Source organism: Ammospiza nelsoni, chromosome 4, assembly GCF_027579445.1.
Source record: "Ammospiza nelsoni isolate bAmmNel1 chromosome 4, bAmmNel1.pri, whole genome shotgun sequence".
NCBI lineage: Eukaryota > Metazoa > Chordata > Aves > Passeriformes > Passerellidae > Ammospiza > Ammospiza nelsoni.
The window spans coordinates 24,009,045-24,035,266 of NC_080636.1; the positions used below are offsets into that span (position 1 = coordinate 24,009,045).

Genomic DNA, 26,222 nt, shown 5'->3' on the forward strand with positions numbered 1-26,222 from the left:
AGGGGAAATTTGCTTTAGTTGCAGTAGAATTCTTCTGGGGCTTTTGCAATGAAAACTCTCAGTGACACACCAGGCTGGCATCCAGAAGGACTGGGGGATAGAGAGGTGGGTTAAATGACAGAAATGAGCAACTAAGTGGCAAGAGATAAACCTCTGGGCATGGCACTTGCAGTCTTTGCAGCATTTCTCTGGGGCTGTGTTTTAACCTGTGCCTCATTTCCAGTGACCTGGGAGTATGTGAGACATGGAGGGAGAGGTCTGTGCTTTCCTCACTTTTGGTAGAGATGCATTCACAGGTGGACATGGTAGGAAGGAAGTCCTGAAACTTTCCATGTTACCTTTTTGGAGACTCTGTTTCACTTTCTGCCTCGTCCAGTTTTAAGAACTGCTTTTAGGCAGGTGGAGATGTGTCTCCATGTCTTGCCTGGGGCAGAGGCTGGGGGTGGCAGGGGTGAGGGTGCCCTGGAAGGCGGTGGCAGTGAGGAGGATGGCAGGCAGCCAGCCCCAGCAGGCGCTGCCGTCTCTAGGGGCTCGTGGCTGTGATCTGGTGCCTGTCCTGCTGAGAGGTGGCAGCACAGCCCTTGAGCTGCAGCACAGCCCTTGAACCCTGCTCTTGTTCCCAGCACTGCTGGCTGCCTGCTGGGCTTGCCTGGTCACTGGCCCTGCCCATGGCCCCACACCAGCTGCACCTTTTTCTTGTAGGGCATCTTCCTAGACCTGTTCCTGCCCCTCTTGAGAGTGTGTCTCCCTCCAGAGAGGAGACGAGGCAGGGATTCACAAGCTTTGCCAGCAGTAAAGTTCCCTGGAGCTTTGTGGTGTGTCCACAGGTGTTGACATCCTGTTGGCATTGCCAGCAGATGTCTCCAATTATGGAGCTGTGAGAGCCCAGGCCTGTTTTTCATGGGGCATGTTCAGATAAGGGGCCGTGGGCTCATGAGGGCCTGCAGGGGTAGGAAACAGGATCCATACATAAGGTGAGGGTTGATTCTTGCCTGCAGAAAAGAGGAAACTTGATCAGATTCCCTCCTTTGCAGCTCTTAAGAAGATGGAGGAGTGGGAGGAGGACAGGAAAGAGAGTATACAATAGGCTATTTCTGAAATATGTCACTTTTTATTTCAAAAATTAGGCTGCATTTGTTATTTTCCTCCATTGAATCTGCCATTTTCTAGATCTTGGATGCATTAGAAGCACAAGCTATCGGCAGTGGCCGATAGCTCTGCTGCAGATTTTTCTTTATTTGCCTTCTGGAAAAGCAGACATATGGTGGAAGCTGCTGAATAGATCAGCTGAAGTGTTACCCTTGTTTTGACAGTGTAGTTTTAACTCTGCAACAGCCCTGTCCAGGTCAGGAAGCTTGCTTTTCAAAGGCGTTTGAATTATTGGCTTGATATGGTCTCACCATATTTTTTCAGTCCTCTCTTAATAGTGTTTCAAGTATTTCATTACCTTTAATACAAACTCTGGCTTTTCCCTTCAGATAACAGATTGTTTAGACAACCGTGAAATAAAGGAAGTATTTCATTACTTTGCCACTTTCCAAACCCTAGTGTGTGCTATCTGTTCACTAATGCATACATTTGTATGTAATTCTGGAAGGGGAAGCTAGGGGTGAAATGTGTGCTTATCTCCAGCTAACACAATCCAAGATATCCTACAGTTTTAAAAGCTTGTAGAGCTATTCCAAACCAACCACATTAATGGCTGATGATGAGGAATTTGAAAATGAGATTAAAGCACAGCCATTCAGTACCAGAACGGGCACATATTGCTCCAAAACATTCTCCCCAGCGCCCTGCTGAGCTCCACACTGATGTGGTTCGAACACACTACAAAGGAGCAGTAAGCACTGCCTCGAGGAACAGGCACATGCTTTTATTTCCACTGTACTCACTTCATGCTGTGTTCTTCTCTCCAGGCCTCCCCAGTGGAACTGGATGGAGCTGACAGCCTGCAAGCCGAGCCCAGCCCCAGCAGTGTGACACCTGCCTGCCCGGAGTGCCCGTCCCCAGGTGGGTGTGCTGCTGCCCTCACCCCACCCTGCCCGTCCCCAGGTGGGTGTGCTGCTGCCCTCACCCCTGTCCCCTTTTGTCAGGAATCTGCTAGGAGCATCACCAGCAGCACCAATAGGGCTCATTAGAAAATGCTACAAATATCAGTAGTCTTGACACAAAATGCAACTGTATGCTGTCAGAACAGTCATTCACTGTAGCAGCCTCCCAAGGGATGTGTTAGAGCCCCTGAGGCAGGTGTTTTTTCAGGTGCAGCTGGACAGGGTGCTAAAGAATCTCCTCTAGGCTCCCTTTCCCACAAAAGCTGGGACTAGATGGTCTGTTGAGGTCCTTTCCAGCCTGGGCTGTTCTGTCATTCTGTGGTTGAAGTTATACACCTGAGTTGTCCACTTGGCCATCTGTGCACCTGAAAAGCCAGTGCCACAGCCTGCTGTAACCAGAAAGCAATAAGGGCAGAAGATACCAGTCAGTAATAGTTCCTATTTGACACATTTTTTCCCCCAAGACATGAAGGAATGGGAGAAAGAGTAAGAAGGGGCACTTCAGTCCCCATAGGGGCTTTAAATGGGCAGTATTGTGCAGACCTCTAATTTTCTGCCTTAAAGCCTTTATGCATGGTTCCTAATCTGAGGAAAGGAATTTGCTGGTACAATTTTAAGCTGTTTTCCTCAAAAGTGTGTTTCTGAAACATTGTCTTTGAGTAGGCACTTTATTTGCTGTATACTATTATACTAAGTTCATGGTATTTTTTATTGGTCATTTTTAAAAATATGTCCATTAAAGTGTAGCTTGGTATGGGTAAGTAAAAAGTACTATGTCAAGTAGGTGTTTAAATGAGATCTCTGGCTGCACTTGGTATGTAAAAATAATGCTCCTATTTGTTGGGGATAAATGTGACTTAAACAATTGAGCTTTGCCCTCAAACATCAGTGAGGTACCATTCCCCAAAGATTAGAAGCACATGGGCTGTTAGCAAGGGCTCATTAGCTGCTTTAATTACTTTGGCTCCTAGATGCCAAAGTACATAGTTTAACAAATTTCAATTGCATCTGGCAGGTAATGTAGAAGGTGCAATCTTGTAATGAAATGACCAAATTCTCTTCTAAAAGTCAACAGTGATGAGCTGGTGCTGTCTACAAATCACAAAGCCATCTTGGCTTCAGCTCCCCAGCTGCCAGAAATGCTAAACCTTAAGTACTGACAGCAAATTTTAATATTGTCTAGCAAGGGAAACTGACATAGCATTGCAAAAATCAAAATGATAAAGTAACATGGAGTTTTCATTATGTCTGCTTTGGAGGGATGGGTGGGGTCCAAACTGTGAACTTCTTGTAAACAACCTCCTCTGCTGTTCAGAACAAGCCAAACACTTCCATGCTGTGGCCCCTCTGCCTCTAATGGTGGGAGAAGGGCTCCAGAGGAGGGTGCATCTGCCTTGGCAGCAGCAGCAGCTCTTGGCTCTGCTGTGTGTGTCCACATTCTTAGTGGAGTTGTGAGCTGCATCTCTTTCTTAGCTTACTCTCCCAGCCTGTCAAAGAGGTATTCAGAAGCTGCCAGTGCTGCTGTGGTTGGAAAGGGGACAGGATCTGAAGTTTCTCCTTGAGGAGGTTGGAGAGATGTCTGGGTGCTTTTTCAGTGCCTGAGATGCTGGTGACTGCTCTGCTTCCAGTGGAGTGTCAGCTCTCAGCAGTCCAGCTGTCACAGCTGTACACCTGTGTGCTTCTAGGCTCTTCTCCCAGAAACCAGCATCAGCTTGCTGGGTTTCTTTAAGAATTAGATGACAATTAGGTTATTCCAGCTCAAGGCTGCCTGTTAGTAGTTTGTTTGTTGTCTGATGCTTAACTGATTGTCAGTGGAAGTGGTAGGTTTCGTGAAAATAGGCAAGCTGAAATATCCTCCGGTGCTGACAGTGACACCAGGTCATATAGCTGCTTATCTCTGTAACATCTTAGGGTAGGATTCGTCACATAACTTCAGTCAAGAAATCTTAGCTCAGTAGGCCAATTGTGGGTTACAGCTCATCTCAACCAGAGGAGTGCCTGAAATAAAAGTTTGTGTGACTCTTTACAGAGGACTTTCTGGTTTTGTTGACCATGAAGGGTGACCCGTGATGTCCAAGTCAAGTGTAAGCACATAATTTTAATAGGTGAATTTCATTCTTTCAGTCTTGTTTTCTCTGAGAAATTAATTTTTCCCGTGTTGAAGAAAAAAGTTTATTTTTTCAAAACATCCAGTAAATGGGCTTACTGTACATCCAGTAAGAAATTGGATTGTAGGAAATAGGCATGTTTTATTTGAAAAAGTATCTTAACCTTGCAACATTATCTCTTATATGTGTGGATTTGGTTTAGATCAAAAGCAATTCAAGTCAACTGCAGCTTGTTCCAGCCCTGTTGTGAAAAGTCTAGAATTTCTTCCCAGTCCTGTCCCTTCAGAGGAAACTGCTTCAAGCAAGAAAGATGTGAAGAAAGCTGAAATAGAGCAGCAGAAGGAAGCAGAGGTCCCTCCTACACAGGAGGTATGTACTGGCAAGAAAAAGATGGAGTGGGAAAAAAAAGAAAAAAGAAAGAAAAATGTCTTACACAAAAATGCTTATTGTGCAAATTGGTATTTTTCTCCATAAAATGTCACTTCAGGAGTTCATTCAAAACATGACCTTGAAGGATGGTTTCAGCTGCCAAATCATGTGGTCATCAGAGTTCCTCCTCGAAAGGAACTCCACAGTGTCTGTTTGTAGTGTTTGAACCTGTTAACTGATGGGACTGGAAATGAGAACTTAACTTACAAACCCCAGTCCCCCACCTGTTGGGAGGGCAGAGTATCCAGGTGGTGCAGACAGTGGAGCTTATCCTCTTAGTCCTCTTGAAGTGCTGAACAGGTGCCTGTGGTGACAGAGGTAGCAAGCAGCTGTCACCATGCTGCTCTTTCAGGTAAGTTAGGTGTTGGTTAGTCAGATGGTGTTAGAGGACTGATGTGCAGGGCAGTGGGAATGTCAACAGGAAACAGCTACCCGTTACTTACAGGACTTCAATACTGCAACTCCCTGTTGTCATTCTAGAGATAGAGGCTTCATCTTTGATAATGCTGTTTCAGAAAATAAGTAGGAAGGGTTTAAGCTGACATTTGATGGAACCTGTTGCTTTTTTAATGCTGTTTTCTGCTCCCAAATGTCTGAACAGGTGACTAAAGCAAAAGCCCTGGAAGAAAAGGGGAGTCTAGTGCTGCCATTTTTAAAGAAACTACCTGAAACCAGCCAAGTTACTCTGCATAACTCTGGTCTACAAGGTGAGCAAAAAGCATTTGGAAAACTCAGCCAGACAGCAGCTGAATATGGGCATGTGGTGTTCAGGGAGAGGGGCCTAATGACTTGGAAGGGTTTTGGAGATAAAACAGTAATTTTCTAGTTTCATTGACTGATATTGGTAGTGTGGCTTCTGTGATGGAAAGGATTCTTCTAGCTATTCCTCTTAAACACAACAGCAGAAATTTGACACAGCAGAGAGAGATCTCTGTCTTGCATTTACCTGGCCTAGCACTAAAGGCTGTATTAAGTCAATGAGTATTACATACTGCTGCTCACAGATGATAATGACTTAGCAATTGGCTTTATCTCACAATAAAATTTTATGGAGATAAATTTTGCACTCAGCTGCTCTTCTGGAGCTCCTCTTTATAGATGAACAATACACATATCTTACCACATCCTTGAATTTGACCACTGCCCAACACAAGTTCTTGCAATGCAGAATCTTTTTCCTTGCCTTCATGACAAATTTTTGCTTCAGACTGATAATGTTTAGTAGTTTGATTTTGTATTTATTTTAAATATGCATATGTGTAGGTATTGTGGAAGAAAAAGAGAAAAATCAACTGAGGTTTTTTTCCCCATAGGAACTTCCTAGATTGTTAATATATAGGTAATATATTGATTAGCCTAATGTTTTCAAGGTTAAAACTACTGAAGGTGATTCACTTCGAAAAAACTGAAGAGGGACTTTTTGCAAAGCCATATAGTGATAGGACAAGGAATAAAAACTTTAACCTGAAAGAGGGTAGATTTAGATTAGGTATTAGGAAGAAATTCTATATGATGAGTTGCACAGAGAAGTTGTAGCTGCCCCATCCCTTGGAAGCCTTCAGAGCTAGTCTGGATGAAGCTTTGAGCAATCTGATCCAGTGGAAACTGTCCCAGCCTGTGACAGGGGGAATTGAAACTAGATGATCTTTAAGGTTCGTTCCAACCCAAACCACTCTGTGATTGTCTGAAAAGGAATGGAATTCTCACATGTTTCTAGTGGGTAGGTGCTATGTTAAGCAAATCAAACCAAATAGCAAGTAAAAGGTTGTAGGTCTCTTGCCTTGTCAGTTTTCTGACTGGTGCCGAAACACTTGGCTGCACTCTAGTGTTCACAGCAAATAGAGCACTGAAAGGCTCCCAAAATGCATTAAAACCTGTATCTGCAATAGGAATGGATGCAAGCGCCATGCAAAGGCTCAAAAGGTTGGCTGCCCTTGCATCAGCGTGCTTGAGCTCTCACGTATGTTCAGGCGCCATGATGCAAAAGTTGTATTTAAATACCCACAGTCCATGTGATCTTCAGGTCCATAGTGAATTAGCTGCCGTGGACCAAGGCAACTGTAGACAAATCCCTCTCGTGGCCAAGGAGGCTCGGGTCTGAGAGTGTGTCCTCACCTTTTCACCGCGCTGTTTCTGTTTTGTCTCCGTGCCCTCGCCCGCAGAGCCGCCCCGCGGGGCCCTGGTTCCGCTAAGGGTCCGCAACCACTGGCGGCGCTCGCAGTTTTTCTCGCAGTCAGGTAAACGCAGAGCTGGGAGCAGCTCCAGCCCTTCTGCTCTCCAGCCACAGGTGTCTTCAGACACGGGCTGGGCTGAAAGCTCATCACCACCTGTTCTACCTCTCGCTTTCGTAGAAAATATCTATCCCTGCTGCACAGTTGACAAAGAGCTGTTGGGTTGCACATTGTTGCGATGCTCTGGTTTCAGGCACCCAAAAGAAATCCCTTGCCTATAAATACTTTGTCTTAATTTCTTTTAATCATTCTATTTTTCAAAGACATTTGGATAGAAAATGGCAATGGTTCTCTTCGTAACTGTGGCTCTTGTGTAGTGTAGTCCCATCCTTTTAGCATTGCTGTACTTTTTCCTTCCTTGCACTGAATCACGAAGGGAAAAGTAGATCAAGGTAGGTAAGATTCAATGTCTGAACACTGCTAACATCTGTGGTCAGAAGTAGATGGCATTAGCTAGTGGTAGAGTAGAACCTGATATTAGTTATTGTGCTCCTTTAAACCCAGATAAAAAGTAGTTTTGTGGGTGATGGGTATAATCTGGTTTTCTGATTTATTCACTTGCAATTAGTCCTTGCATTTGGTTGTGGGAGTAAATAGGAAACTAACATACAGATATAATGTAGATTTATTTACAGGCTGAGGAAATTTTGCTATGCTAAATTTAATGTTTCCTTGTTCTGTTTTTTTTTAATAGCTGATTCTGATACTGGTGATAAATCAAACGTGAGTACCTTTTTTGCATTATTATTTGGTTTAGTGATTTGTGTTTAGCAGAAATTATTTTTTTATGCAAACTCTCTTGTAACTTCCCTAAATCAGAATGAGAACTTTTTCTCATGGACATGTAAGAAGAAAAGTACAACCCAAATCAAAGCATTGTCTGAATCTGGAATTCATCTGGAGCTAGCTATACAGTATTTGGTTGCTGGAGCCACTAAAGCTTCAGAATCTCTAAATAAGATGTAATTCTAAATTATCCATTGCATTTTAATGCATAGAAATGAAAGGACTTCACAATTGTACTGTTTCCTCAATGAAACAAAAAAACTCAACACACAAAAAATGCTACTCTGAAGTACACAGTATTTCGCATTCTGTTTGCCATATAGAAATAGATGTAATCTCTTCCTATGAGATTCAAATACTGCTTATAGTGGAAAGGGATATGACAGGAAGTATCTAAAGTTGCCCTTGATTACAAAGATTTTAAGTATATTATGTGATAGGATCCTTAGTGAAGCCTGAAGATTTATTTAATTATGAATAAAAATTCAAAGCAAGGCTATAGGCTGTTTTGCTGGCAGACATAAAATGAGAGGATATTTTTTGCAACCTAAAATTGCATTTCATGTTGTAAAGAAGATTATAGAGAAGCAAAATATATGCGTTCTTTAAATTTGAGTCCCTGGAGGTGACTCTGTTCTGTGATGCTTAGAGCTTGCTTTAAGACGTTTTTCCTCCCTTCAGTTGAAATTTCCCAAGACTTTCTTTGCAAACCAAATGATTTTTTATCATGTGGCTACTAATGGGCAATCCCAAGTGTCACTGAAGCTAAGAATATTTTCTGCTACCTGAGAGAACCCTTATCTAGTTCCCAATTTCCCACTGTCACATCATTGGCAGGGTTTAATCAGGCCCAGTGCAGTTTTCTCTGGTAGCCATGTGAAGTGCAGTGTCACAGCCTAATAGCTTGGTTTTCCTTCACTTAAGCGTTTCAATTTTTGGTCCTGGGATCCAGAAGAAGAGCGCAAGCGCCAGGAAAGGTGGCAGCACGAGCAAGAACGCTTGCTTCAGGTAGGGAAGAAACTGTGTGTCTTCCACTGTTGCATTGTCCCTTTGGACAAAAGTTGAGCATTTTGTGTTTTCCACGTCCTCTGTGCATGCTTGAGCAAATTCTGTGGCAGTAGAGTGATAAATGAGCACACACACACACACACACACACACTCACACAAACGTTCTGTGTGGTTTAGGCACTCTCATGTCTCCCTTACCCACTTCATGGAAAGACCAAAAGGACTTGGTCCTGCAATCCAGCACACAGCTAAACTGAATGTGCTGGTCCTCAATTATATTTAAATTATACTGAACACAGACTGCAAAACTCTTAATTTCTTGGAGCCTCTTTGTCAAGACTGACAATTTCCTAATCCTGATGCTTTCTTTTTAACTCTTCTTTAAAATTATGGTCTTAATAGCTTTTCATAGGAATCTGCTTTGTTCACAGGTTCTTCTTGGAAAATACCAAGCTAAATTTGGACATGAAAGGGCTTGGGTTTGAGGGGGTTTTGCAAGAGAGGGAAATATCTTCAAAACAGCCATTAGTTTTGCCTAGTGGTAGAGTAAACTCTAAAATTTCTAGGTTTGTGTCCTAGTGGAAAGAAATGCAGTGGACATGAGAACCTGAATCTCCCAGTCAGTCAGGAGTGTCTTTTGAAACTGTGACTAGCTTTGATCCCGAAGAAATCACATCTTTGTTGCACGTAACAGAAGAGCAAACAGCTGTCCAGGGAGGGAGAATATGAAAATGGGGTCTTTCAATCCTTTAAGTAGGACTTGTGTATCTCTATGCTTTCTTGAGATAGTCTAATTTTGCACCTCTTAAAGTAGTGTAAAATTCTTATAATAATTTTTCTGGCACATGGGGGTACTCTCTCAATAGTAAATGTTTATTTTCTGGAATAGGCAGATGTGGTTACCAATCTGAACAGATGTTGGAACTGGTGTAAGAGGGAAGTGGAAGTCACCATTTCTCTCCATATTCAAACCAGCTCTGGCAAACAATTTTAAACACCTCTTTGAGATAATTTTTTTGCGCAAAACTCTGTGAAAACAATTCTTAAGAAATCATGCCTTCAAGGAAGAAAATAAGCTATTTAACTAATTATAATCTTACTCTCTTCAAAGCTTTGCACACCCTTTATCTCTTAAATTTGCATAGTTATTCATCATTCATTAAATTGTGTTGGCATATCTCTTAAATTAGAGTTAATGGCATATCTCTTAAATTAGTACTGGTATCTGCAAAGCCTGCTTATTTATATGCTACTTTGCTGAAGTTTTTAATATACAACCATTGTCTCAGTGTTTCAGGGTCTGTGAAACATTTTTGAAACTTAATACAGTAAGATAAACAAGAAATTATTAATATTTTTGAGCATAAACTTAATTTCCAACCAAAGATTTTTAGAATTCTAAGAAATTAAACTACTTCTAATGTGTCAAAAGTTCCTTGAAGTTTGAAGGTGTTAAATGTATGTCCTGGAAAAAAATGGGCAAAGTGAAAAAGAAGCTTTTTTTTTTGACACCCATGGAGGTTTCCAATTTTTTTCCTTTTATCCTTAATATCCTTTTATTTAATCCTATTTCTGATTAAACCACTCTTAGAAAATTCATTTTTACTGTGGGGATACTACAGAATTTGTTCTTAATACTGAGTGCTCTGAATTTACCTGCATTTGTGTCCATGTACAGGAGAAGTATCAGAAGGAGCAGTACAAGCTGAAAGAGGAATGGGAAAAGGCCCAGAGAGAAGTTGAAGAGGAGGAGCGTAGATACTATGAGGAGGTACAAGGCTCAATAGAGGAGGTTGTTTTGTGGGGCTTTTTTTTTGTATGTGTGTGTATTTAAATGCACCCACTTATGGGTGCAAAAGCAACAAAAAAAATCATCCCATACCTAGATTAATTAATGAAAATCCTCTTCAAGGCTGAATTTTGAGGAGGACTGTTTCTCTTAAACACTGCCATAGATGTTGAGGAAAAATATTTAAATATTTGGACAAGTATCCTCAGCACCTCCGCGTAGGTGGAGGTGTTTAATTCCTGTGCAAGTCAGGGTGAGTCAGTACAGCTGTGTCTGGGCACGCTCAGACTTCCCTGCAGGGCCAGAGCCCTGTGTAATTTGGCATGTACTTGGTGCCTAGACTTGGTAGAACTCCAGGTGAAATTGTCTGCCTTGGGTCTGATCATGGAGGAATTTTGTAACTGTCCTTAAAAAAAAAATAAATCCACAGGAGATGTTCAAAGCTTGCAGTTGTGGAATATTAACAATCTAGAAGATAGTGGTTTTCTTCTGTGGTATGTAGATCATTATTCAAGGAAACTGGGAAAGGTTTATAAGTTTGTCTATGCATTATGTAAATGGATGGTTTCTCATCTGTGCTTGAGGGATATACTTGTGGTCTAAGCAAGAATTTTTTTTCAACTTTCAGAATAAGTTTCTCATGTACCAAGGGTAATTTCATACTTTTATATTAAACTTAATATATTTGTGTTCTGTGAAACAGTTATTCCATGCAAGTGAAATATTCTTTCCTGTTTTGGAAATTCCATCTCAGTGGTAAAAGGAATGGAAATGCAAAACCTCGAAGGAAATTAAAAATCGAGGTTACCATTATTCTCAGTACCACAAGTCCTTATCTAGCCATCTAAATTTGGTAAATAGCCAAATCTTATTTTTCTTATGTGTTTCATAACTTCACAGTTTACATTCTGTATTTTTAACCCCCACTCTCTCCTGATCCTCTTTCTTCAGGAACGAAAGATAATTGAGGATACTGTAGTTCCATTCATTGTTTCTTCAAACTCTGCTGAGCTCCTCTCCTCTTCTTCCTCTGCCACTGAAGGAAGCAAGACAGTGGTGAGTTTCTCATGGAGTAGTAAGGCACTGAAGAGTAATCCATCTTTAGTGCAAAGTTTAATCCTTAGCTAAAGGCTGTCAAAGTCTGAGAGCAGGAAGAGCCCTGGGTCCCATCTCTAACTGGGGGTGCCTCAGAGTGCTGTAACTTACAGATTTTCACTGAATAGCTGTATTCCCAAGCAAACTGCTATCATCCCATTTTAAACTAGAGCAGAGAATACTTTCTGTCTGCAGATGCTCTGTCCCTTAAACAGTGCTGTAGAATTTTAATTATCTTCCAAAGCCAACAAAATCTTAGGTGGTTTCCCTGAATACAAAATCTTGAGTGTAAAATAGTGCTTTATATATATCTCAGATGAGACTGAATCCTACCTCCCCAGTTTTCCTCCTTTTCTCTCCCATCAACCCTCCTAGAAAGCAGCAAAACAGAGGAATGTTTACTCTCTATGTTTGTTTGTTTGTTTTCACTCATGCAGCAAAAATGTATAATTTAATGCATCTAGCATCTGATTAAGTTAGTGTTTGCAGAGATCAGGGAATGACACCCCAGGTGAAATCACAGTCAAGTAAATGTGGGATTCACAGATGTAATTTTCTCTTGCCTAAGGCACCAGCATCCAGTCATCTGCCTTTGTCCATTGAGTTTCAGGATTAGAAGTACTGTATCAATTGATTCTCCTCTCACTCTTCCTGCCCCCCTGTTCTCACTCATCCCTGTGCAAAGGCCTCAGCCATGGCCAATTTTCCACATGGCTGTGTAGCAGTAACTTCCTTGGTGGAGCTGCTTATGCCACAGTCAGGGCACTGCCTGCACCCAGAAGCAAAGGATCTCATGCCATTGCTTCTTTAAGCTCCACAAGTCAGGTATGAACCACTCCTGTAGCACTTTGGAAGTAGTACTGTGTTGCCTCTGAGGATGCCCAGTGCATGTGAGTAATGCTTTGCTCCCAGGCAGTGACAGCAAGCTGAGGTCATTCACAAAGTCCTCACAAGTCCAATGGGAGACTGTCTAGACTTTCAAAATAATTCAAGGATTTCTGCCAAAGATTATGTAATGGGAAATTTTGATTTGCCATCCTTAGCACCATAATTGGTACCTAATTTATTTCATGCTCAGCTCAGTCCAACCAGTTGTTTCAGTAAAATCTTAATTAAATCCAAAGTGAGCCTTATCAGGGTCAGGTGGCTCTACTATATAAATGAGAGATGTTCTTTTCGATAATAAGATGTGTCAACACAATATATCTAGGGGCAGCCTGTACTTTTCCCATGTGTGCACCAATGCCAAATTCAAAGGGGACTCCTTGTTCCCTCTTCATCTGTCTTCTAGAACTCAACTGATTCAAACAGCTGTCCAGGGGAAGGCAAGCAAAAAGAAGTTCCAAAGCAGAAAAAGCTGCTCTGGGAGCAGGACACTGTGTCACCTCTGAAAAGCAGGGAAAGTGAACTCTGGCAAGAAAAGAGGAGGTATGTATTAACCCTAAGCATTTCTAACCCTGTGGAGCTTTGTGTTCTCTTGGCTTCTGGGATATCACATGTGCCCACAATTGATGCTGGAGCATCAGCACTTGGTGGCCTCCACGCAATACATCCTGATCAGTGTTCACTGGCCCCACAGACCAATGCACGTGTGGCAATGCACAGTGCTAGTTGTGCATATCAGAAGTGTTGTCTTTGTGTTGTATGGCTTTGCCAAGAGGCTGTCACAGCAACCAGATCAGACCTTAGACAGCTCAGACATCTGTGTGCATCATTGCACTGTGTCTTGTGCACAAGCCATCTAAAGGACTAAAGGAGCAGTGGCTGCTTTCACTCAGAACCTGTGTGAAATTGCCTGGCTGTCTCAGAAATGCCGTACCAAATCTTGCCAGGTGGTGTTTGAAGTCCTGGACTTTGCTCAACTGCTAATTAACAGGTCTCACAAAAGAGAAGAGGCATCTGATGATGCTGAGCAGTGTATAGAGAAAATGGATTAAAGCTTTTTTTCTGTCAAAGAAGCCCTTTCCTACAAATGCAAAATTATCTTCAGCACATCTAAGTGGCAGTTTGAGATAAGCAGGAGGACTTGGACTATTTGGAGTCAAACTCGTTAATTTATCAAGGTTTTTTCATTGCTTTGTCATTACAAAATTGACAGAATAAGAAAAGTCCTTTTTGTAAAAAACAGACTGGTATTCAAAAGTCTGTTTTAGCCATTATGTTCTGGGTGACATTTCTCCTGGCTTTGTTTGTACAATGTGACTTATTTTTATTGCAGTGGAAATAAGGTGCTCTCAGGATACCCAGGGACTGGTATCCTGAAAGGAGGAAGCGAGCAGGAGCACCACATGCCGGGGATGGAGCGCAGCTCACCTGCCAGGCTGAACCTGTCTCTGACTCAGGATGAGAGTAAGACTCTTCCCATGCATGTGTTCTTCTCCAGATAGAAATCAGGCAGGAACCTAACTCAAAGCATTTTGGAAGTTGACAGTACACAAATATCTTCAAAAGTGGATTATCTCAGACTAAAAATTTATTTTATGTTAGCAAAGGTAAATATATTAAGGTGATATTTAAACTCCTCTTGTTTCCATCAGAGATGACAGCAGGTATCTCGTTTATAGGCCTGCATGTTCACAGTATCAGTTAAAAAATTTATCTTCTATCTTTTACATAATCTTACATGCCTACAACATATAGGATTTATCTTGATACAAAGAGCATATTTCCAACACTTACTTTGTGTTTTTGTAGGTAATTAGATTCTTGATGTCGATTTCAGTCCAGTCAAAATCACTACATGTGATATGTAACCTTTTCAAGCCAAGCCTAAAGCAACACCTGCCTCAATTTTGTCATTAGCAATGTCTAATGACATTTAAAGTTAATTTATTTTTTTAGCTCCCACGAGTATGGATGTTTTTGAAGGAAAGAATTTCCCCAAAACATTGCTGTCATGAGGGTCACCCTAAAAAAAAAAAAAAACCAAACAGCAAATTTATGAACTTAGCATCATTATCTATCTAATACAAGTGAACAGTGGAAAGTAAATAAGTAGGACTAAAGACAGCAAGTGAATGTGAATTCTGAAATCAAGTTTTAGATTTCTGTTTTCAGTTCAGCATAAAAATTCATTATTCTAAAAAATGTCTATGGATTGAAAAGTTTTCAGTGGTATTACTTGCTCCAAATGAAAATTCATCATAGTAAACTTGGTAGGCTTCCTTGTCTCAGTTTTATTGTATTCTTAGTGCTTTGATAAAAGTTGCACAAAGAAAGAAAGCAAGCAGAATATATATTATCCTGCAATACAGCCTTGGGGATTTGTAGTAGTGATTAAGAAAACTTAACAGGTTTGACAATTTTAAACTACATCTGCCAATAACCCTGCTTAAAGGTTTTCCTGGGTTCTTTTCAACAATTTGGTCCTCTGCAAGTATTCTGACAGCTCTTTTCTTGCCTCTTAAAGCATCCCATCCTTGCTCCCTCCTTAAACCCTTAAATAATCAGGTGGGTTTATTGTCTTGATATCAAAGCAGGTAACAGGCCTTTCATAGGCCCCAGCAAAGTTTTCATTCTCTAAACCAGATGGTTGGCACACAGCAGGGTAAGGCTTTTCTCCAGCTGTGAGCCACAAAATTCATCTTGCAGGGTCCAGGTAATGCAGTGTTTCTCAAGGATAGGATGGCTGGCTGCCTGGGCATCTCACAGGTCATTGCTTTTTGCTGTGAGGCTGCTGCTGTCACTGAGCCATGTGAAGCACAGAAGAAAATGACAAAGGAATTACTGTTCATCAGTAGGTTTATGCAGAGCAGTGACTGTACCACCATCCCCTTAACTCCTGCTGTTGAGACGTTTGGATCCTCCAGCACCACAGAAGTTTCAGTGTCTCTGGTGCTTCCTCCATTACGACAACCTTATTTTCCCAAGTGCTGTTTGTGGATGGCTGTTTGACCTTGCCCTTTCCCCTTCAGAAATACATTCAGCAGCAGGGTAGATCATGTGTATGTGAGGGTAATGCTGAGGAATGATGTTCCAAAGAGGTCTTCTGATGTAGCAAAACCTGTCTCTGACTTTGTGGGGGTTTCTGAGAAGTTTGTTTTAAGGAGCAGTACATCTCTCTCCTTTGTTGTGTGCCCACAATCCATGATGGTTCATAAATACTGACAAAGCATTTTGCCTCAAATGCTGAGTTTTCCCCACCTCTGGCTGTAGATGTCTCCTGGAATCAGCAGCTGCTGACAAAGCGATCTCCACAGTGCTCAGAGGACATTCGGCAGAGACCATTCCTGGGCCAGGCTGTGGGACAGCAACCAAGCTCTGCAGGGGAAGCAAGGAGGTGAGAACATAAAGGTTATTGAAGAGATTGAGAAGTCCTGCTCGCTCTGTTCTCCCTTACACTCCTGCTCAGCATCCTTTGTTGGTTGGGTTTGATGAGTCCTGCAGTGTGAAGACGCCCTTCATGTCTGGCTTTCCCACAGAGACTGCTGACATTTATCTACTTGATTTCTCATTACAGGCACCACAGTTATTCATTTCAGGAGGGAGCACACCCCCTGCATGCCTCTCTCCTCTTTCCCCTTAGCTCTTTCAGCACATATCTGCATAACTTTTCATATGCTTAATTTGTTTAAATTGCCTGAGACAAATATTTGTAGGTAATAAGTAGCTAAATATGAGGACGGGGAGGCCAGGTTATATCTGCCTCTTTGAAGATGGTATCCAGGAGCTTCATTCCTCATCTTCCAAACACGTATTGATTGCTACTTTCTAGTACTTTAAAGATTATGCCTTTTAAAAGAAGATTAAGATAAAGTAGTATTTGCCTTCTGCTGTAAACTTTGGTGAAGTGCTACTTTGCCTGTGGTTTTTGAGTAAGCCTTACTGAATGGTAACACCAGTTCTTTTGGTAAATAAGGAATCTGTCTGCCTAGTATTTACAAAAAGAAGCTATGCAACGAGAAAGGAACATCTGTTTTCATTAGCATATATATGAACACAGTCTTCTGCAAAACCTGTTACCTCTATTAAGGTTGTATCCAGTCAAAACTAATGTAGATTGAGGTTTGATTACCATCAAACTATTCCTCATTATAAACTGCTTGTGTGTATGTTTGAGAAAATTGTTATTTAATCTATTTAATAGAAACCATTTTAAGCAGTTACTGTTTGGATCAGTCCTATGATTTCTGATAACAAAAACCATGGTTTTGATAACCAGGTTCTTTCAGAGTAGCATAGATAGCAAATAACCATTAACCAAATAAACTACCTTTCTGTGTTGGTAGCTTCCTTTTTACTCAGTAAAGAGCCAGCAGAGAGTGTGGTGTGGTGTGGTGTGGTGTGACTTGGCTTAACCCTCCCTCATCATGGTGGGAGCTGTGATGGATTGGTGGGGTGGGCAGGAGTCTCCACATGGCTGATTACTGTGTGAGTTACCTGATTGAGCAGCAGCTGGCAGACTCAGAACCAAAAGTCCTGAAATTCACTAACTGGAGTTTCTCCATACAAAACCTGGTTTCATTTGTTGTTCACCTGTAGTAACATGTCTTCTCTGCTGTGTTTTAGGGGAGGCTATCATGAGAACTTCCGATCTGGGCCGTCATCTCCCTGCTCTCCTGCTGCTCTCAGTCACTCACCCAACAGGTACCAAAGGTCAATAAGGAATTTTGCAGACCAGACACATCTTGTAGTTGCTGGTGAACTGCCAAAGTGAAAACACATTAGTATTATGTGGATGCACTGTTAAGTCTGCTAGGTGTTGCAATTCATACCTGTCCATGGGATAAACATGTAGCTCCCATATTTTTTGCCAGCTTCAGTGGTACTGTTACATTTGCAAATAACACAGTTCAGAGAGCAGCTCTAGAACTCTGCTTGATCATTGAAGTTTCAATAAAATTGAAATGGGACAGGATAAACCTCAGTCAAAGTGTGAGTTCAGAGCACTTAAGCCAAAGAATATCTTCATTGTGAATAGTCACCTGCTCAGGAGTAAGATCTGTTCTAGACATTGGCACTTACTGATTTAAAAATAATTTTTTTCTTTCATTTCCAAACTAGAAACACATTTTTCTTTTTTGCTGAACTTTAGTTTGCCCACAATCATGCTAATCTCCTAGAGATTTGATTCTCTCAAAGCAATCTGTACATTTTTCAGTGAGTTACGTGTACCAACTCTAAATACATGTAGCCTGATTAAATCACTGATAATTTGGGATATATTAAAATCAGTTTGCTTATTATATAGGGTAAATTAATATAACACAACACAGCAAGTTTCTTTATTTTAAATTACATTGTTCTTCACTTTTCAGAGCACTTTATCCTCCCTCTGATATCACTTGCATTGATGTGAAATTATTGGGAATTTTTTACATGAACAATTTATTATGTTTTTCTAACTGTAGCTGCAGTTTTGGTGGGATTGCAGATCATTTCCTTGCTACAGATTGCTAGTTGTGATAGCTACTTCATATTATTAAGTAGCTATATTCTGATGTGAAAATCTTTTGCATTATCTTTTCCTGAAATAAATCTTCGTTTTGTAAACAATAAATGGGATATAATTCATTTTTCCACTAAAACATTGGAAAACTAAAACATTAAAAATTTCCCAAGACTTTAATTTGCTCTTGTAGTAACTCTGATAGTGGAGAAGAAGTAAAAACAAAGGTGAACTCAGAAATAACATAGAAGCAGAAGGGTTAAGGCTTGGGGGGGGGACCCCAGTGAAGTTATTCTAAAAGGAATAATGATAATGAACCAACAAGACATTATAAGTCTGTACTGCCTGTGTACATGGTGGGCTCAATAGCTGGAAGCAAGGGCTATTTTCTAATTGTGATGAGTTTTTCTGCTGCTTCTGTCTCTCTTTCTCTGTGTCTTTTTTTTTTTTTTTTCTCCTAAATGGCTCTTTTGTCATGCTGCAGTCCAGATCTGTATCTGTTGGTGGCTTATTGTGTTGCTTCATCAAAACCTCATAGCAAGAGATTGTAAACTTGCTTATCTGAGTAGTATTTCATCAAACTGTCTTTTCAAAACTCATGAAGTATCACACAGTTTTTCTCCTGGTTGAAAAAAGCATTGGTGACACAGAGTGACAGGGGATCCCTTTTGGTCTCAGATTCATCTCACTAGGCCAAGAATCAGTTCTGGCAGGCTGACAGGCAGGAGAGAAGTGAAAAGTATGAGACCCATAAAGTGGGTACCTGCACTGCCATTAAAACCATTATGAAAAAGGGTAGCAGTTGTTCCTGGGGCTCTGAACCTTCACCCACCTGTCATCCTACTGCAGATTTAGGAGAGAGGTCTAGACAGTCCTTCAGGACTGCTGAAGGTGCAAGTTGAAGAATTTTCTGCATTGCAGGTGGAGATCCAATTTCAGGTTTTCTCTGACTAGTTATAGTATTAAGTGGCTGCAGCAGCACAGTCTGAAATGAGGCAGCCAGTGCCTGGTCTGTTGCTACTGTAGTTATGCTGTCATTTTAACATCAGTTGCAGTGTTCTTGAAGGCATATTTGTCTCCCAGGTGCAGTGTTCTTACAGCCATGTTTGCCTCCTAGGTCTGTCAGCGGGAAGAAGCTTTGTTCTACCTGTGGTCTGCCTCTTGGAAAAGGAGCTGCCATGATTATTGAAACACTTGGTCTCTATTTCCATATTCAGTGCTTCAGGGTATGGTTCTTGCTTTATTAAGAAAAACCTCAAGTCATGCACAGAGCAAGTAGAGAGTAGATGTGAAACTGAAAATGAGAGGACCAGGGGATTTACATGGTTGTTATGTCTGAGCATGTTTGTAAAGAAGTGGAAATAACACAACTAATGTGTTATCTTGCAGTCAGACACATTAATTGGACTAAAACCTGTGATCAAGCAAGCAAATTTAGCTTCTGTTCTTACAGGGGGAGGACTATCATATAATTTCTCTATTGTGCTCATTGTTTTTTAAATATAACATTATTTACCTTGCAAGTTTTTTTTTTTTCCCTTCCAAAAGCATGATCAGTCTCAAAGCCATCTTTGATCTGCCCCATGGTTGGAAAGCTTTGACTATGGAATGAATGGTGTATTCTGGCTTTTACCAGAAATATCTTTTGACTGTTTTGAGTGTTTTCTAGAGAAATCAGAAAGTATCCATTTCGATTATCTCTGGCTCAATTGATATTAGACATTTGTGAAGATTTTTTTTATTTTAGACATTTACCCAGACTAAATCTCTGGCCTCTTTAAACTTCATCCATCACAACTTACCTGCCTACAGAATGCAGCCTCAAAGTCAGATGTCCAATATAAGAATTAGGCTTTATTTCTGTGTAAGCAGAGGCTGCTGAAATCCAGTCCTAAACACTTCTGACTCTACAGAAACCCTCTTACTGGTTTGCAGTGTTCCCCAGGAGTATGGGCTGGCTTCTAGGTGGGTATTTTTCTCACCGTTCCAAGAACAACTTGAACAAAAGTAAAAATTTGGGAAGAGTTGTGACAAATAGCAGGGCATGGTCTCTCTTACTTTCTGTGTTCTTCACCTGACAGTGTGGGGTTTGCAAGGGCCAGCTGGGAGATGCAGCGAGTGGCACGGATGTCAGGATCAGAAATGGCCTTCTGAACTGCAACGATTGCTACATCCGATCCAGGAGTGAGTACCGAGCCTGGCAGCTCCCACGGGGAATGCTGTGGCCATGATTTAACTGCTGGCTTTGTCCAGCTCTGACACTCAGGTGTATCTTCACCATGGGAAGAGGAGCCTTCCCACGCCATTTCAATGATTTTCTCTGATCAGAAAAGATTTCCAAGCCCATTAAATTTTCCCAGAGGATCTCTGTTGAGCACTATTAGACTCAAAGGTTGTTTCTGTGCATAAACATGAACTCCTATACTATGCACAGATTTTGCATGACCCAGAGGCTTGGATCTCTCACATCACATGAGACAATGTAGATAATTATACTTGATCTAGGACCCCAGGTCGTGTTTGGAGAAGTTCCCATCTTTTTTAAATCTCTAGGCCTCCTTTTGCGGACAAAATGGTTATGTGAAATATTAAGAACGTTCTGAAACTCACACCACACAACTCTGTGGTGGTATCCCCAGATATGTTCTTGCCATACATTTTGAAGAATGAACCCAACAATTGCATGTCAGAAAGAAAACTTTGTGATTTTGCTGCCTTAGAGCGGGTCACCTAAATGTCTTTCCAAGTCCTGGATTTCAGTAACTGGTACTAAATTATAAGAATATTTCAGATTTGCCCCAATGTCACCAGTGATGGTCAGTGATCATGCTGGTTTCCATCTTGTGGAAACAGTAAGATGCAAAACAATAGGACTAATTTTCTTCCTGTTAAATATTTTTTGGGATATTCACTGCCTACAGTTTTAACTGATAAGTGGACATCTAGAGGTCTTTTTGCTTACTATTTCCCTTGCCCTCTTTCAAAAGTGCTGGCTGTAGAAATTCAGGAGTAGGGAAAGTACCTCCCTACCTCTGCCAGAAGAAAAATGGGTACATTTGCTCTGGTGCTTCAGGAACGAGATACTTCTCCATCAGCAGAGCTAGAGGGTGCTATTGTATAACTGGATTTTTTGGTGATTTCTTTCTTAAATTCTGCTAAGAAATGTTATCAACTTTTTATTATTTATTTAACCTGAAATATTTAGAAATAGCTTTTTCCCTTCCCTATAGGGCTTGATACTATAAATCTTCCTCATGTGGATGAGGTCCTGACCCTTAAAATGCAGATTTACTCATCCAGCTTTACAAAAAAAGAGAGGAAGGTATAAAAGTTATAATTTCCTTTTCTTCTTAGTCCTTTTTACTTAAATGAACATCTAGGTCCCTTGAGGATAGATAAAGGCTCAAAAATTATCAGCTTATATGCTGTAGAAATCACTCTATCCATTATAACTTCTACAGCAGTGTTACTAGAAAATGCATTAGAGACCTGTGTGCAGTGTTTCGTGTAACAATGTTTTGCCTTTGTACATACCCAGCAGAATGGTAACCAAGTCCATGACAGAGGAAATAGGTTTTGAGAAAATGTATGGCTACTGAAGAATAATAATGGCATGGGGGTTTTAATTTTTACAACAAATTGCCTCTTCCTGCTGGGTCCACTGGTCATGCAAAATCTCAAAATCCAGTCAGTTGAATTTAAGCTGCAGTAACTGTTTTTGACAATTGAAAGGATAGAACTGTATGCTTTGGATAGAACTGTAAATATTGCTAGTTGCTATTTTTTAGCTAAAATTTGATGCACTGCACACCTGAAATTAAGAATAAACTGGTGCAATGTCAGTGTTTTGCCTTTCAGTTCTGGGAATAATGCTGCAAAATGTCAAATCCATTGTTTGATTGCATGGTTTGTGCCTTCCTGCCCCCATGAAACCTCTGCAGCAGTGGGCAGAAGTGACAATCTCTGACTAACCTAGGGTCAGTCAGTATTGTTTGGAGACAGTTATGGACATTTGATGAAATATTTTGACTCCCAGAAGCTTATCTGAAAAAATGGACAATTCTGTTTCAAAATAAATAATCAAAAAAGATGACTAGAGAAGCATTAAGGATTATGTAGTAGCCCAGGGTCCAAAATATTTCTGGTTTTCAGATAAAAGTGGATGGGGCTTTTATCTGTAGGTTGTTTCTGTACAATGAAACCTCACAAGGAAGGAAATTCTGTATTCAATGTCAAACACAGGGAGTGGTCACAGGTTGATGAGAGTCGAAGTCAAAGGCTGCAGAGCCTTAAATAAATATACACACAAGTACTTAGGGCGTAAAATAAGATAAAACTTCATGCAGAATGCATTCAACACATGGCAAGGAAAATGTATTTCCACTGGAATTATGCTGAATCTTTGTCATAGTTACTGCCCCCTCCCCAGCTTTGCAGGAGAAAGAAAAGACAGGGCACAAATATATAAAGCTCCAGATACATTTTATTGAATTGTAGAGGTCATGTACAGAAAAGTCTATATTTGTTAAAATTTGTAACCAATTACTTGTTTTGGTTTTGTTTTGTCTAGCTGCTGGACAGCCAACTACATTGTGACATGACTTTCAGTCCTAATAAATTTCAAGAAGGAACTCTCTTCTCATATGTATCGGCTGCCTCCAGACAATCACTTGTAAAAGCTTGAATCCATGGACATGATGGCTCTCATCTCGTTTTTAAAAACTCACAAAAAAACTGCACCTGCTCCTTTGAAATGCAATATGTTGGTTTTTGCTTCCTTAAGAAATTTGCAAAATATGTATGACCATGTTTGGGAAGGCAAAGCCTGAGTACTATTAAAAAAAAAAAAAAACAAAACCACCTTTAAGGTATGCTTATGATACCCAGTCTGTTACCTTGTTCTTTTGAAAGTAATAAGAGAATAAACATGCAATAAAGCTGTTTTGTTTTAATATTTCTAGCAATTAAAAAGTTTAAGTTTACAGAACCTTTATAGAATATGCCAACTTGAGCTGAGAAGTAATTTTGAGATAGTATCTAATCAGTGCATTTGGAAAACTAAACATCACAGCACGACTTCTCTGTTATAACTGAAGCTATAACTTTTTTTATACAGAGACTAGTTTGATAATACATCCTGTACTTCTGAAGCATTTTTTGTTAATATTACCTTCAATGGAGGGTAGAAGTTAAACAAATAAATTATTGCACCTTTAGTCATAGGAATTTTTGTTTGTGTACCTCAAGTAATGTTCATGACTATAGCTTAATATTCTCTGAAATAAAGATTTCTTCATTAAACCTAAAGACTGCATACCATTAACAATGGGAAAATTCCCATCAGGAGCAATCCTTCTTAATAAGCCCAGCAGCCTGTGTTGTCATTAAACTCGCTGGAAGGTGATGTGGGGAAGAGCAGCCGAGTGGAGCTCTGAGTCTCTGAGCTGAGCTTGATGCTGTGGTGAAGCTTTTCTCTTTGGCATGTGACTTGCCAATTGATTTGAGTGGGCTGGACATCTGCTCATTCACTTGCAAACATTACACTTGGTTGAAATCTCATGCAGAGAAACACATGTGGTTTGGGTAACCCCCCAGGGTGGAGAATTAGACATCCTTGAGCCTGTGTTCCTCCATCCACTATCCAAAAATAGTCAGCAAAACCCAGAAGTGTGGAAGATGGGCAGGGAGGAGGCTGCAGGCAGAAAAACCACCTTGCCTGTGTTTGGGACAGTTTTCCTTTGTGCTCTTTGATTAAGCATGTGATCCAGCAGCTCATTGAAGCAGAGGGTTCAGCAGATATCTACAATACACAGACAAAGTTAGGGAATGTATTGCAACTGTAAAATATCCTAACACTTTTTGGTAAACAGTTACTGGAAATATCTTCAAATGGAGGGAAAAAATCTTTTTCTGCCTTAAAACCACTATAAAACTAAATGAATAGAGATTTCTTTTATCTATGTGCATATCTGTCATCTTTTGATGTGTTGGTAAATAGAAATGAAGTGGTTCTTAGGGAAGCAATAATTCTGAGTTGTTCTCTAGATAGCAATTATTTATTGAAATGCTAGACAGTTGCTTGCATGTGAGTTGCATAACCATGCAAAACTATGTGTCATCAAACACACCTGTGTGATGTCATTGGAGGACATTGTGACTATCTCCTGGAAAGTTACATGTGACTTCCTCAATATTGTGCCTTAGAAAATGCAAAGCTGTTGCACACAGTCAGCAATGACTTATGGATGCAATAAATCCAACAAGCTGAAGTCCTTCTTGGACTTCACCTGGGGAATATTTTTAAGTAAAAATTAAATAAATCAGACAAATGTTTTGGAACTAAAAGTGATATCCTATATTTTGATCAACCACCTACATGATTTACTGTCAAAAGGTTTTGATAACCAGGATGCTTACTCTCTGCTTGTGGTTGTTAAAACATTTTCCCACAAAGAATGTGTAACATGGAAATTCAAGAAGCAGATTTCGTACCTGATGTGGTACGTCTGTATAACTCCCTACGCTGCATTAAGGATATGTAAATATATAATGTCTGAACCTAATTTTTAAATGAGACTGTGCATGCTTGTGCATCTATTTGGTATGGGTCTCTAGCACTGCTTCACCCACCTGATAGAGTTAGATGTGCAAACCAGTCCCCAAGTGTATCAAAGGTTGGTGTCTCAGAGGTCAGGTCTGCTTCTCATTCATGTAGGGGTAAGTGCCCAAAGGGCTTAGGAGCATGGCTGGGATAAAGTGCATGAAAGAGGGGGGAGGGATATTGCATCACACTGCAGACACATCACTGGGTCTCTGGAGCCACTTAGGAATTGCTCCCAGTGTCTATCAGATAGTTTTGTGTATGCATGCTTTAGCTAAGTTGATTGTACTCAAAGCGAAATAAAGCAGCGCTCAGCAATGACAATTTTTTTCCGCTAATGAACATCTACTCACCAGCACAGAATAATTTCCAACAGTTTTCCAAATCATACTTGCCAACTTCTTATGTTTGATTTTATATTCCCTCTGGAATCTTACATGGCAAATTCATTCAGGCTAAGATTTTTTTTTCTTTTTTTTTTTTTTTTTTCCAGTTTAAACACATTAAGATTATACATTTCTAGTCAGGAACTTTGAGCACATAAAAAAATAATGCTTTCCCACATTTGAACTGCAATGTAAATGTATTTGTTGCAAAAAGTGATTTATTATTACTAAGCAAGTACAATATATGTAATGGGTTTTAGATGTTTTGGAATTTATTTAGCCTCTTACTACTTCAGAGAACCTGAACAGGTGTCATAACCCATCTGTATTTTACAAGCCCATTTTCATGGTGTATTTTTTCCTTACTCTTGCTATGTAGTGTTATTGATGCAGTACATCTGTAGTTTTCAGTGAATGTCGTAAAGGTTGGTGAACCAGAGGGGAACCATCCTTATCTGCATGTCTATTCAGGGACAAGGATTGCTCTCCCAGCTGGGGCTAATGTTGAATACCAATTATGCTAATCTTCCCTTTATTTTATTTATTCTAAAATGCCTCTGGAAATTAGGAAAACTTGTCTAAAACTCAACAGCTTTTATAGTAAATGTATGTTTATAAATAAAATGTTGATTACCTTTGGTGGTGTTGATTTTACTTATTCTAACTAACTTCTATTGCATGAACCTGGATTGCAGAGTAGAGGCTTCTGCTTGGTTGAGCTTGGCTGAGCCAAACTATGTTTCCCAGGACTTAGTGTATGAGATGAGACAATAAAAAAGACATGGCTGAGATGGCAAAATACACTGTGGATTGCCACTGAAAGCTGTAGCCCTCTATTCACAAGAGCATGTGTGCCTGTTGTAAAAGATGAACAGAAAAGGCTTTCTGTGAAGAGGCTAACCTAAAGTCCTCAGATCTTTCATCAGTATTGGTCGACTGTGGTTCAGACCTTCACCCAACAAAGCACTTTGTATATGGCAGTGCTAAATACATGCTTAATTCCATTTCCATGTAGCAAAGATCCTGGAGTTTGTGCTTAGTTTTGCATTTACTGAGGTGTCTCACTAAGTCTTGAATTGCAACAAGGGTAAAACTTGTCCAGTCACCAACAGAAAGTTCACAGAAAATTTTAAACTAATAACTGCCCCTTTTTCTATTGGGTCGTAAGTGGATGACAAGTTTGAGTTTGTGCCAGTAGAACATCTCGGCTGTCAGATGAGTCATGGGGATGTACAGACAATTTAATTTTTCATTCATTCATTCATTTTTATCCTGGTTCCCCAAAGGCAGGGGTGGTGGCCATGCACTATTCCAGCGTGTCCATGCGGGCCAGCACTCTCTCTGGTGGCA

The 26,222-nt window shown here is 40.5% G+C and overlaps 1 protein-coding gene across 3 annotated transcripts in view; it reads left to right on the top strand.

Annotated features, from left to right (window-relative positions):
• Positions 1–25,510, top strand: part of LIMCH1 (LIM and calponin homology domains 1) — a 174,408-nt gene extending 148,898 nt beyond the window's left edge. For all 3 annotated transcript variants that reach the window (XM_059471429.1, XM_059471431.1, XM_059471430.1), the window contains 14 exons: positions 1,917–2,010; positions 4,362–4,528; positions 5,190–5,295; positions 7,514–7,542; positions 8,530–8,613; positions 10,292–10,384; positions 11,354–11,458; positions 12,789–12,925; positions 13,716–13,846; positions 15,653–15,776; positions 17,006–17,083; positions 19,003–19,111; positions 19,967–20,069; positions 22,456–25,510. In XM_059471429.1, the coding sequence (XP_059327412.1) occupies positions 1,917–2,010; positions 4,362–4,528; positions 5,190–5,295; positions 7,514–7,542; positions 8,530–8,613; positions 10,292–10,384; positions 11,354–11,458; positions 12,789–12,925; positions 13,716–13,846; positions 15,653–15,776; positions 17,006–17,083; positions 19,003–19,111; positions 19,967–20,069; positions 22,456–22,481 (1,386 nt within the window). In that variant the 3' untranslated portion in view covers positions 22,482–25,510. The remainder of the gene's footprint in view (positions 1–1,916; positions 2,011–4,361; positions 4,529–5,189; positions 5,296–7,513; positions 7,543–8,529; positions 8,614–10,291; positions 10,385–11,353; positions 11,459–12,788; positions 12,926–13,715; positions 13,847–15,652; positions 15,777–17,005; positions 17,084–19,002; positions 19,112–19,966; positions 20,070–22,455) is intronic.
• Positions 25,511–26,222: the final 712 nt, after the last annotated feature.